Source organism: Austrofundulus limnaeus, unplaced genomic scaffold, assembly GCF_001266775.1.
Source record: "Austrofundulus limnaeus strain Quisiro unplaced genomic scaffold, Austrofundulus_limnaeus-1.0 Scaffold1623, whole genome shotgun sequence".
Taxonomy (NCBI): domain Eukaryota; kingdom Metazoa; phylum Chordata; class Actinopteri; order Cyprinodontiformes; family Rivulidae; genus Austrofundulus; species Austrofundulus limnaeus.
In genome coordinates this window covers 1-13068 of record NW_013954025.1, presented here as the reverse complement: position 1 = coordinate 13068, position 13068 = coordinate 1, and the positions used below count along the sequence as shown (strand labels likewise).

Sequence of the window (13068 nt, the reverse complement as noted above, 5' to 3'; positions counted from 1 at the left end):
TCTGTTAGTGTAAAGCGCTTTGGGGGTCCGGAGGGACTTGAAAAGCGCTCTATAAGTTCAGTACCATTTACCATATTGAATATTATTGAACTGGGGTAGTTGAAGTTCACGCGCTTTCTGACAGGGAATTCCCACCTGAGGGAGCGTTCCAGTTTAAATTTGCGACTTGTAAGTTGGACATTCCCATTTCCCAGTACAACTGGGCTGAAGCAAAAGGAGCTAGCAAAGATGTAGCTAGACAAAGAATTTGTATAGCAAATTTTGCCAGCTGCTAGCTAGTTTTAAATTCTGTGCACCGATGCTATCATTTTGTGGGTAAAATAAAATTGACATGCAGTACGGGTGATGTAGTTTATGGTCAATGCTTTACAGCAGCATGCACTTATTTTAAGACATGAATGCCACATTCCAGAGATGTGCACAAGTCTTTTTTGCAAGTCCAAGTCAAGTCTCAAGTCTTTGGCTCCAAGTCCAAGTCTTTGACCAAAAATTCAAGTCAAGTCTCAAGTCTCCTGACCTCAAGTCCAAGTCTAGTTGAATGTATTACTTAACTGGCAGTTTGATCAAAGGTATTCTAACTATACTAGATTATATTCTATAATACTATATTTTAATCAAATATTAAAACATAGTATTATGTTTTAATAATACTATTAAAACATAGTACTGTTTTACAAATACAGATAAGGTTATGGTTGAAATAACAGTCAAGCATTTAGAGTATTGTTAACTGTATTTTATACTTGTAGTCTTACAAAAGCATAGTGTAATTATATCTTTTCATTGACAAAGAACAAATCCAACAAGTCTGCTGCTGATTTTACAACAAAATACCAGAAAAAAAGTATTTTTAAATGGATAAAAGCATGTCAGTGAAGACGATGAACCAGAATCCTTAAAATAAATGGGCTGCACAAGTCATCACAAAAACAAACTTTGGATTTGGACTCCACACACTTTGCATTTTGCCAGTATCTTGTCATGGCGTTGAATAAAGTCTCACTGAAGCTCTGTTTGTCACGTGGGGTACGTGTCATTAACACTGGACGGCGCTGGCCCCTCCTGTTCTCAGGCATGGGGGAGCGGAGCATGAATTGAGGGAGTGAGAATCGTGAGCCGGGCAGTGAAAAGACTTGCATTGTTCGCGAGTCTCAAACCACGAGTCCAAGTCAAGTCTCAAGTCTTTAGGGTCCAAGTCTCTAATAGTAGGGACTTAAGTGTGACTCAAATCTAAGTCTGAGTCATGAGTCCCCATCTCTAGTTGACATCTTACCCCATGCCTTGGGCTGAGAACCTGCTCCCAGGTGGTGCTCTTCCTCGACCCCGAACTCCTGATCCTGGGCAAGAACCACACAAAGATCATTAACGTGATCTAAAGTACCTACATACTGCCAGTGTTGCATTTTCACCAACCTCTGCTCCCTTTGACCCTCCGACCTCGATCTGAACCTTTGTCCACCGGGGTTGCCTCCACGCCGTTCTCCTCGGGACGTGCTGTTTACACATGCATGGATTTAGGTACGACATCGACAAGAGGTGAGATTTAAATTCATGTTGAGTTTAGGTTTCTCACCCTGTCCTCGCCGACCGGCCCCCTTGCCTTTGCGGTTGGCCGAGGCACGACCCTTACTTGCCTCCCTCTCCCCTTTCTTCTCCCTGTTCTCCTTGTTCTCCTTGCTCTCCGATGGGCCTTCTTTCACCAGGGGCTTCTTCTTCCCCACCGTTTCCCAGGAGGTCTAGGCACAGAAGTTGAATAAAACCAATATTCAACTCAGAAACACATTTAAAACCATACTGATTTAAATCTTATTGACGTGTTTTACAAAGATTAAAAACATGTAATGATATAAATTAAAAGTCAAGTCTTCATTGTAAAGWTTCAGCAAGATCATTGACTGTATCTTCAACCTAAATAAATGTTACCATGTCTGAAGGGCTTTCCAGGAGGAAGTTGATGGCTCTGCTAACGTCCTCATTACAGTCATGAAGCGCTACCATGCACTCATCTTGATTCTTCCCTGTCACCTCCATCAGCTGCAGAAGACAATAAGACCAGTTATTGAACAACTCTAACATTAAAATTATTCATTTTACAACACAGATGCCAAAGTCACACAAAAASAACCCGTGACAGATATGAGTGAGCCATCAGCTGTCGGTCAAAGTGCTTTTCACCTGATTAACTTTGTCCTCAAAGTCAGCATCATTCTTGTCATAGATCATCTGAGCCAGACGGATCTGCTCAGCAGTAGCCTGTACAGCAAATACAACGAGACACAAAAAGTGTGTAGATCAGGGGTGCCCGAACATTCTCCCCAAGAGGGCCAAAATGAAAATCTATCTGGAGCTGCGGACCAAATGCAGTAATATACATGAAATACAAATACTTTTTAGGTAAAGTACTTTATTTTTAATTATTAAGCTAGCAGCCAGTGTGGTGGCCCACTTTTTTAAATCTGTGCACTTGGAGAAAGTCTGCCATAAGCTCAAGCAGCAAAGATTCATGGGACATTTCATAAACTGATAAAATATGGTTTTGTGGCTTTATAATGTGTACAAATCTACGTGTGTGGTTGAATCTAATTCTAATGTCTCTCGTTGTTACTTGTATTTCATGTTTAATCGTAACATAAAGATAAAGTCAGCACCATGAGTGAAAACTAACTGTACTACAGCCCCTTATATAATCATTGGGCCAATGGCTGAAATGACTAAGTGGAAATACTATGTTTCTACATAAGATAACAGGTTATTACCTAGTAACTATGGCATCTGCTGGTGGGCCAAATCAAATAGCTTGGCGGGCCAAATTTGGCCCACAGGTCCCACTTTGGGCTCCCCTMGTGTAGATAATAACTAAGCTTCAAGGTCATGATTTAAAAGAAGATCCTGTTCAAATCAAAATATAGGCCTGCATAATGTGTCTTTTTCTGGTTTTATCTTAACACACCAGCTAATTAAAGGTACTCAAACATTAAGAAAATTGGTCAAAAAAATAGATGCCAACTATGTTGTGTGTTTGTTTTCCTCGCAAGCAGAAAAAAATCAACAACAGCGACATTCATGAAAYAGCTGCTTAGGGATCAAGGAATCTGAGAATTTGGATGCTTTGAAACAAATTTACTATATGCTCAGATTTGTTGACTAAAACATATGTCACAAAAGCTTTCTGAGTGTTAGACAAGAGACGAATAAAAAACACTGAAAATAAGCTTAACGTTTGGCTGAAGTTTCACAAAAGCCACGTGTTTGAAGGCGGAGCTCAGAGCATTCCACCACCCTGCTTGATCCTTAATATTTATCTTTKACAGCTGTCCTACTCGTTCTCTTTTCTTTTACGGTTAGCAGCAGATTCACTAAATTTCTACCTGAACGTCTTCTCTGAAATTCTACATTTTGTCCAATACCACCAGGATTTGTTTACCTACAAAGAGGCCATGCAGATCAACCACGACTAAAGCTTTCCCAGGGTTTCTAGGCAAATTCAACTGAGTGRTTTGTTTACACTGAGTGCCAACCCGCAGTATGTTATCAATATGTCTGAAAAACTACTGGAGTAAACTCTTTCAAACGGCACCATTTGATTTAGTTCAGGATGACCATTTTGGTGTTTGGTTTTATAGTTTGCAATGAGTAGGGGTGTCCCAATCCAATATGGATATTGATCTGATATCAGTCAAAAAACAAATATCAAATTAAAAAAAGGTTTTTAAAAAAGGGTAGCCATCTATTTAGTTAGCTGACTAATTATTTTCCACTTGTTTTGGTGCTTGCTAGAGTGAAWTTTTTATTATCTTTACATTATTATTTTAGTGAAGAATAAGGGCAATTATCACATTGGTTTGGGCAGTCAGTAAATTAGAGCTGTGGACTTTTGCACAGAGGAGAGGATCAAATTTTGGATAGTTCATATACTGTATATTGTTTTATGTTTATATTAAATGTTGAGTTCAGAAAACCGTTATTTTTTTTCTTCTTAATCTGTAGGGGATTTTTTTATGTCTCAGACTCAGAGTAGAATAAGCAGTATTGTTGGTCAAGTTATAAAGCAAAATAAAAATTGTTAATTGATARTGCCACATTATTTTAGTGCTTTGAAAATATAGGTTTTGTATTGCTATTGYCAAGACTAATAATTTWWAAAAAARGTATCGGMAGTCAAAAAATCTGGATTCGGACATCCCTAAAAATGAGCACCTTTAAGAGGTTCAGTGGCTCACCTTTATTTGCTTCTGTGGTTGTGATGTCTGAGTGGCAGCTGGCAGCGCTTTTTCCCGAGGACCCCGGGCCTTGTCGCTGCCCAGCGAGCTCATCATATACAGTATATACAAAACTCTGTATGTACAAAATAGAAAAACCTGAAAAAGAGAGGGTGAGCAAAATCATTGATCAGCTTTACAAATTACACACATAACCACATCTACAACAGAGACGCTACACTTCCTCTTGTGTGAGAGCCTAAAACTAATTAGGAGCTCAATACCACACAAGTAAAGCCTCACTGCCAAATAATGAATAGTGGTCTTGTGGAGGCTGTAAGACGCACAGTTGGCCTGGTGATGCAACAGCTTTGCTAGAAATCTGGGTCAAGGATGAAGAGCAACCCAGTGTCCTCTTTCAAACAGCACACACCACAGTGTGAGGAGCAGCACAAACCTAGACCTCAACAACCCACCCAGTCCTAGATAAGACCCATCAGTCACGCCCTAAACCAGGCTTTCTGCACATTTTTCATTTTGAAACACCACACTTTTCCAGTTAGTTTCAGGGTCATTTTAACACTAAAGCACCCGAAAAATTAACTATAATTCACAATTTCTGTTCACAGGTGCTGTTTTATAATGTGTCCTTATTTAAAGTTATTGGATACAAAAGATTTTTAACATCAAATACAAATATGTTTCTRACTTTTTACTCTTCTGTTAATAAAAGTTTCTTTGAACTAGCTACAGTATGTGTTTACCAGATTTTCATTCCTATCATTCTATCAAACAAATCTCCCTAAATTCATATTTTGTTTTTTTTAAGTCTTTACACAAAAATCTGTACACGTTGATCAGCTAAATTATTAAAGCTGTTGCATTTTCATTAGGGAGATTATAAATAGTATGAATTGGGTGATCCTGTCACAAGGAATGATCTCTTCTGTTTCAATTTCTGGAAGTCTTTGTTTTTGAATTTTTCAATCTCAATTTTTCAAAACAATGTTATTTTTTAATTAGTATATAGTCAAAGTGAAAAATGCCTTGCTCATTTCAACAGCTTTTAGAAGTTTTTATTTTTCCTTTAGAAACTGCTATAGGTCTGATATATAATATATATATATCTGATATATGATATATAAATCTGAAAACACCTGTTTTTCTGCACTGAAAACAAACCGATTAACCAGCTGATAATTGCCACTTAAAAAACATTGCCTATACATAATTAATTACAATTAAGTTAATGACAGTGCTGCAACAGCTAAAAATATCTCACCGGCACTCATAATCATTTTTTTATTTTATTCTTTATACATAATTGTAATGTCCACAAGTTCTTCTAAGGGTTGTTATGATTTTTTTTAAATTAGGCAATTATTGTTATATTTTTTCCATAAAAAAGCACATATTGGTCAAAAATAAAAATAAAACAATGGTGTTATAAATCATTGGCTGTGATTTCTAAAGATCAACAACAGCCACAAAAAAAAAATACTTAGTTGACCTTTACATGCTCTGTTTTCTTATTTAAATATTAATCTAGTCCTGGAAAGAATTAAACTCAAATATTATACTTTTCAAGACTGTGTTAGAATCCTGGTAGACACAATCTCCAGCACTGAATCAAGTGTTTGACATTTGAGTATCATATAATTTAGATGTTGCTGAAAAGTAGTTATAATGCTTTAAACAAGCAAATTACTCAGAATCATAATAAAACCCATTGAACTCAATCTACCCGCAAAAATATCAACGTTATTGTTAAATAKTTTGTACAAAATAAGTTCAGACATCCCCACAGACCCATTTGTTTCATGCCAGAGAACAATGGCAGTCCAGCTTTGTGGGCCTGAGTGACGTAGACAAATACAGCGCTCTGATTGGCTGATCAGCTGAACAAAGCTACAACACCAAGAAGCTTTAAATATGAATAGAAAATAAAAAGATGAACATCAAACTTCGATCACGGAGGCTGTAATGTGTCATGTTCCACACTGCTAATTAAACACCGCAAAATTACATTTGAGAGTCACAAAACAATAACTCAAAGATTATTTAAATCTAAGCTATCATTAATATTCAGCAGGAGAAAAATAAGATAAGCATTATCATGCTGAACTGTACGCGTTTAAGTTTGATGACATTTGAGTGTTTAGGCTGGTTGAATGGTAATACCCCTTTGCTTTCGTTAAGGAAGCCTAGCGTTGTTTTTACCTGCATGACGTTAGCCTGTTGTTGTCATTAGCCACTGTAAGATTCCGGATACATAATTATACTACAAACACACTAATATTTCGACACATCTTTTATTGTTTCGACTCTGACTTTTCCGCCTYTTTATTGTTGATAGTTAGCGTCCCCTTTGTCCTCGCTAGCATGAAGTTAGCCGCTTCATGCTACTGCTGACACTGAACAAACGATGCTAACTAAATCTGACCCAAGTTGATAGCCGACGGCTAACTAACTCTTTTTAATGTGTTGACAGGATAGCAGTAATTTAACCACAGGCAATAAACAGGTAGCGGGCATGTAAACTAAAAAGCTAGTCCGCAAACAACAAAGGTGTATCAAACGTAAAGGAAAAAGGCCTCGCAGCGCACACAATCCCATACCGACATTGCTCGCCGGGAATCAAGACAACAGAGGGGAAAAAATGCTAAAAGACATCTTTCTGAAAACCCGGAGTGAGCGAGACGACGAGGCCCGCGCCCAACTCCTTCTGAGAACACGACATTATTTACAATCTCTGCTGYTTGTAAAATGCTCAGACTAAACTTGAACGGGATGAGGAGAATTTGTTTTMTTTTTTATTACCTGCTAACACGCTTCACTCGTCCAGCAGCAGCAGACAGGAGGGTCACGTGACGCGCGCTGCCGCGGTGGATGGATGCTGRTGCCCTCGCCTCAAACTCACCAGAGTTCTGTTCACGGCCGTCYACAACAAACCAGCAGATAACAGACCTTTTCTTTTTCTTGTTATGTACGCAGCATTAAGAGCACATGCTCACTTTAAAGTGGAGAGGACCCATCGTGCCTAAAGTTAGGGTTCGGGACCTCACAGTCGGACGTGGAATACAAGGTGAGGGTCGAAATAATTTAATAGCATTTTTTTCAGCAAAACTTCTAAAAATATATATATAAGATAATTACTATAATAACACAGCTATGTCTTTTGTTATACAGTTGAAAAATTGTGCATGGAGTCATGACCTTGACCTTTGACTCTACAGAGACCATCCTTGACAAGGGTGCAGTTTTCTTAATCTCACTGTTAATTTACATGCATTCACGTTGCAAATTAATTTTGTCTTTGATATATATTAAAAACCAAGTTTTCCAATTAAAATAATTAATCAGATTTATTTTAAACACAATGAGGAACACCTGTTCATGCTAACCAACAGCTGTGGACTGAAGCAGTTCTAGSGGGGATCTAGGGGATATATTCTCCCTGAACATTTTGTTTAAGATCTACTGAAACCTTTACACTTTTCAGCCATTTGAAGGTCATTTTTGATAAATTCATGGGATTAATAAAACAACATAAAATCAGTATTTTGTGAATGTAGAACACTGACAACCAGACTTTAACATGATTATCTGGGATCATAACTGAAACTTCTGTTATTCTTATTTTATGTTCTATTTGCACAGAGCATCATAAGTTAATCTTGACTGCATCATATGATACTTTTATGAAATATTCCCTGAACCATATAACACCTCATGTRAACCCACAGAACAAGTTATTAACCTGAGTAACCAGTGATTATTCTACAGACTAACTCAACTATAACCTGATAAAAAAAGTTAGAAAGTATTTTTTCATCTCTTGGCACCCCCTAGATGGACYCCACCCTTAGCATTTGCCTACGATGCCTATGCAACAGGCTGGACTCATGAGGTGTCCCGCTGTGCAATTTGATATTACTTGGTGAGGAGTGAAAACAGATAAACGGACCACACCATATGTGCCTTCCAACAGGCGTATACAACCAAAAGCTATAAAATGGTTATGTTCTTACTACACTAATGTTTAATTAGTTTATTTCTAATGTTTGTAAAGTTTTACAAGGGTTAGCTTCCAGTTAGTTTGTTCCCTTGCTGTTTTTTTTAACCAAGCTAACTCATGAGAACAGAAAGAAGCTACCTGCCATGAGTCTTCATACCCATCTAGAAAACTGCCTCAACACTTATGACTTATTCTACAAGAGCATTATTATCTTCACTTGTTAGAGGATAGTGTGTTTGTCAAATCTCTTGCCGTGTCTTCTGGCCACTAATCTTAACCTGGTTAGACACACAGTCCTTCAGTCTCACAAACTGTGGTATATTTGTCAGGTAGTCTTTGATCTAGGCGATTGTTGAGGCCTCCACCGAAGTCTTCTGGAGTTTCAGACAAAGCAACTCAGGCTGAATTGTTAAAATCACTGGAGAAATCAAAGAACATGATCCTCATAGTGCTGTCTGCTTTGTCCAGATGACAGTGGGTTTGTTGAAGCAGGTGTATAATGGTGTCTGGAGGGGGTCCTGATGTGTGCTTGTTTGCTTACTCAGCTGGGTCAACAGGGGTTTCACTAGGACCTTCATGATGTGGGATGTCAGGGTAACAGGTCTGTAGTTGTTGAGGGCTGATGGGTGAGTTTTCGTTGGGACTGGAACAAGACAGGATGTCTTCCACAACACTGGAACCTTCTCTTGGGTCAAGCTAAGATTGAAGAGGTGTTGCAGCGCTGGTCTGCACAGGACTCAGGGGCTGACACCACCTAGACCTGCAGCCTTGTTCCGGTTCAGTCTCTCTAGCTGCCTGGATGACACCTTCTGTTGTTGACAAGCATTGCTAATSCACCTCCTTTCTTTTTCCCGCTGCTCTTTAAATCTGTCTGCTTGTATGGTCTGAAAGCCTGGCAGAGAGATGTTGGAGTCAGGGATATGATCCTGCAGCCATGTCTCAGTGAAACACATAATACTGCATTCCCTATACTCTTGCTGAGTCCTTGTCAGGGCTTGAAGTTCTTTCAGCGTGTTAGCTAACAATCTCACGTTGCCCATCAGGATTGATGGAAGAGATGGTTTGAACTTCTCTCTCGCCTCTTTGCTCCAGCTCTGCATCCACGATGCCTCCTTTTAAACTCCTCTGGGATTTGTGGTTTAAGGCTAATAGAAACAATAAGTAGAAGTTCAGGCTACAAAGTGGTAAAAATACAAATTCATCTGCAACCACTCAGTTGGGTGGCAGTGGCTGTTTTGTTTGTACTTGAAGTTTAGGGAAAAAAAGTGACTCATGAAGACATCTTACATCAATAAACGTTTTATTTGTATTACTTATTCCTTTTTAATTAATTATACATTTCCCCCCAAGTGTTAATATTTTACAATACCCCGTTTCAATCAATTGTAAAAACCTCCACGAGGCATGTATTAAAAAAGTGTCACCAAGTAGACCAATCAATCTACACACCTTCTCAGACTTATACATAAAATGTATGCAATTGTCCTAATGCATTTTACACATACATATACACATTTATATATAAAATACATTTAAGTGTTTTTTTTCTTGATGTTTAATATGTGGTCAGAATTGTTTTTTTTTTTTTTTTGTTTTTGTCCAATCATCATTAAAGCTGGAGAAAAGCTCCATTTAGAAAAGGAAAACAATGATCTGTGGCAGTCTTTCACAGAAAGACTTTAGGAAGGCAAAACTGTAACCTAAGCATACTTTGCCTCTTTCTAAGAAAGAAAAGAGTAGAAAGAGCCTCTTTGCTAAAACAAAACAATTATAATAAAAAAACAGGGGTGGGGTAGTTTAACTGTGACAGCAAATGTTTGTACCTGCAGCTTTTAACTTCATTCAGGGACTAAAACTGTTTTCTGCGTTTCCTTCCAGCTAAGATCTAACTGAGCTACAACAGATCATTTTTGTGGAGGCGATTTTCAGCCAGTGATTARAGGGTTCAACTTGCCACCAAAATTCAAAATCTTGGCCTAAACTCTAATAAAGTAAATAAAGCAGCTGAAAGCATTCTGAGCAATATAAGGGGAATACAAGCAATGAGCCAAAAAAAAAAACTTCTTCCAACAAACCAAACAATCTTGATTAACCACATAAAGGTGACAAGGAAACGGGGAAATAAATACAAATAAAGCAATTAAAACATCAATAGCTTGTCAGATTACAGTAAAAAGAAGAAGCTTTGTTTGCGATTAAAACATCAGCACAGCATTCATCAACTCAACACTTTTTAAAATCTTTACATCATCTGAATGAAGGTAAAACAAAGTCTCATTTAGATCCTGGTTTTCCTTCTGGCAGGAGAAGAGTGAAGTTCTTAGTGATTGTTACCGACCAGCAAATACTGTAGTCCTTCTGTCCCGGTTATTGCTGTCCATTTAGGTGAGAAAATGAACTTCAAAGACGTTTCACAAAAAACAAAAAACAAAACAAAAAAAAAAACCTGTTATCACGGAGGAAGCAGCAGTTCAAAAACAGCACAGCCTAATCCCTGCAGTCTGGTTGTGAAGGAATAATTAAAGTTAATGTGTATACTTTTTATTTTTAACGGTTTTCTCAGGCAGAATTTGCAGCTTTTTATTTAATTATTAGGTAATTGTACATTTATATATATATTTATATATTTATATTAAAAACAAGGTGAAAAGTGTAAAAAAATGGACACAAATATACACGGTAACAATATTGAAGGTTATGAAAGATCATGCTCCTGAGTCCACGGATGAGCCGAACGCCGAAGACAGTGATGAGGAAGATGGGTGGAGGTACTTGATAAATGAATATCTGGATAGAGATGTTGTGGAAAAAGCGAACGAAGGGGGTGGGGGAAAAACGAGGCTAGCTCCAAAGTCCGGCATAGTTGCCGTGCAGACCCGAGCAGAGCGGCCCACCGGCTACAAACAGTTTGGTGCCGGACTCGTCGTAGCAGTGGGTGTACACGGCGTTGGGGAAGGAATGGATGTCTGAGAAGTAACTCCTCCACGTCTCGTCGTGGTTCTGGAAGCAACACGGGACAAGAACAGACAATTAGGACTATTTCTGATGACGAGAACTTTTAATGTTTCACATTTTGATAAAAAAAATAATAATAAATTTGGTGCATACCAGCCAGCCTTTCCCTGTAGTGAGCTTCAGAATGCTGTCTGCCGGGCACTTCCGATACCCACCGGCTGGATTAAAAGAGTTCTCCAGGAATCTCTGAGCTCGGATGTCATAGAAGAGAAGGGAACCCTGCCCGGTTCCCACAGTCACGATGTGCTCATAGAAACTCACTGATCGGATCCCTGACAAAGACATGTTCAACCATTAATYTCAAGCTATTCAAACGTAAACCTGTCCCCACTTTTGTCTCTTGGTGCTATTGTTGTTGTTTTTCATTAGACTTTCACCAGTTCATGGAAAAAAKCAATGTTAGCCTCCCACGTACTTATTGATCATACAAGATTACAACATGAGCCAGAAAATCTTTAAAGTAGCCAACTTTTTGGGAATGTGTCAACCATRAAGGAGCCATTGAAAGCATTAAAGTTGAAAAGAAAAACTAGTGTCATGTAACAAGCTCATGGAAACTGTGAAACTGAAACATGATGCTGCACCTGAGGACAATCATTTGTCAACTAGGTTAAAAGTGGGTCAAATACCATTTGGTCTTCAAAGAATGGAGTCATAGTAAAGCTGTTGAACAACTTAAACCAAACATTTTCTGTGAGAAAACCTACAAACATTTTAAGAATTTATGCTCTTTGTCCAGGGGAATGACCTAAAGTTCCTTCAAACTAATTCTCCTGATAGATCAAGAACACTGTTACTAAAAACACTTTTCACTTTTAAAAGGTTCACTGCTTAACTTCAATACAATACTTTACAAATCAATAAATGTCTTGAGCTTTAAATTGATTTATTTTCATCTACCTTGCTTTGTGTTTACAAAAAGTCACAACTGGAATCGATTATAACAAGAACATATTACTCTAAGATTTGACAAGTTGGTCCACTGTCCTACGCATTTTTTTAAAATAATTTAACTAACTTGACAGATGACTTACCACTTCCTCTCTCTCTGGAGCTGACAGACTTGATGCTGTGTATGGGCTGCCGTGGATCCAGGAAGGAGACATGGGCCTGAGAGCCCACAGCGTACACTGACCAGTCCTGCCCGTATGCTAAACACACATTCTCTTTGCAGTGAGGCAGCTTGGTGGACAGTATCTGCAGATTAACAGAGTAGAAAAAAATTAAAGGTTTTAAAGTGCCTGTGACATGCATATCCTTCAAATATGAAAAAGGTCAAAGAAACATGTTATTTTTTCCACTTTGTCACATAAATGMCATATTTTACTTTGAGTTTGGCTCAAAGTAAAACAGGAAGTGACATTAAAGGGTAACTCCAAGAAAGAAAACTGTTTTTTATTTATTGAAAAATTATTTGAACTCTGACTCTTCTTCATCTTTCCCTGATAGTGACGCAGTTTAATCTAAAAAAAGATTCTTCTCTACAGTCTGTGTTGTTACTTATTGTAGCACTGCTCTGTTCACATGGAGACATTCCCCTTTGACATCACTTCCTGTTACTTCACATGAAATGATCTCAACAACTGTTCATCACAGCGAKGTGAAATCTCTTTTGCAATCAACATTATCTTTCCAAAATCACATTCATATTTTTTATTTAAAAAAATGATGTCATTGGCACGGTTGAACGAGCAGGTATGATCTCTGTTTCAAAAATGCAAAACGAAACAAAGGTTTTGTTTCTCTATAGTGACTCAAAATAATTTAAAGAAACATCATATTCTTCTCTACAGTTTGTATTGTTAGTCATTGTAGCAATGCTCTGTTCACATGGAG

General features: G+C 38.0%; 2 protein-coding genes across 2 annotated transcripts; both read right to left on the bottom strand.

The window, feature by feature from the left end:
* Window positions 1–1273: 1273 nt before the first annotated feature.
* On the bottom strand, window positions 1274–6958 carry LOC106535944 (ubiquitin-associated protein 2; the record flags this gene model as incomplete). The annotated part of the gene is given in 7 exon segments (XM_014033098.1): window positions 1274–1337; window positions 1414–1494; window positions 1574–1736; window positions 1924–2034; window positions 2176–2253; window positions 4221–4358; window positions 6818–6958. Coding segments are annotated over 7 exon segments (641 nt in total), but the record flags the coding sequence as incomplete, so codon positions are not given.
* Window positions 6959–9792: 2834 nt separating this feature from the next.
* On the bottom strand, window positions 9793–12429 carry LOC106535941 (DDB1- and CUL4-associated factor 12; the record flags this gene model as incomplete). Its single annotated transcript, XM_014033095.1, is given in 3 exon segments — window positions 9793–11217; window positions 11326–11504; window positions 12267–12429. Coding segments are annotated over 3 exon segments (501 nt in total), but the record flags the coding sequence as incomplete, so codon positions are not given.
* Between the last annotated feature and the right edge of the window lie 639 nt (window positions 12430–13068).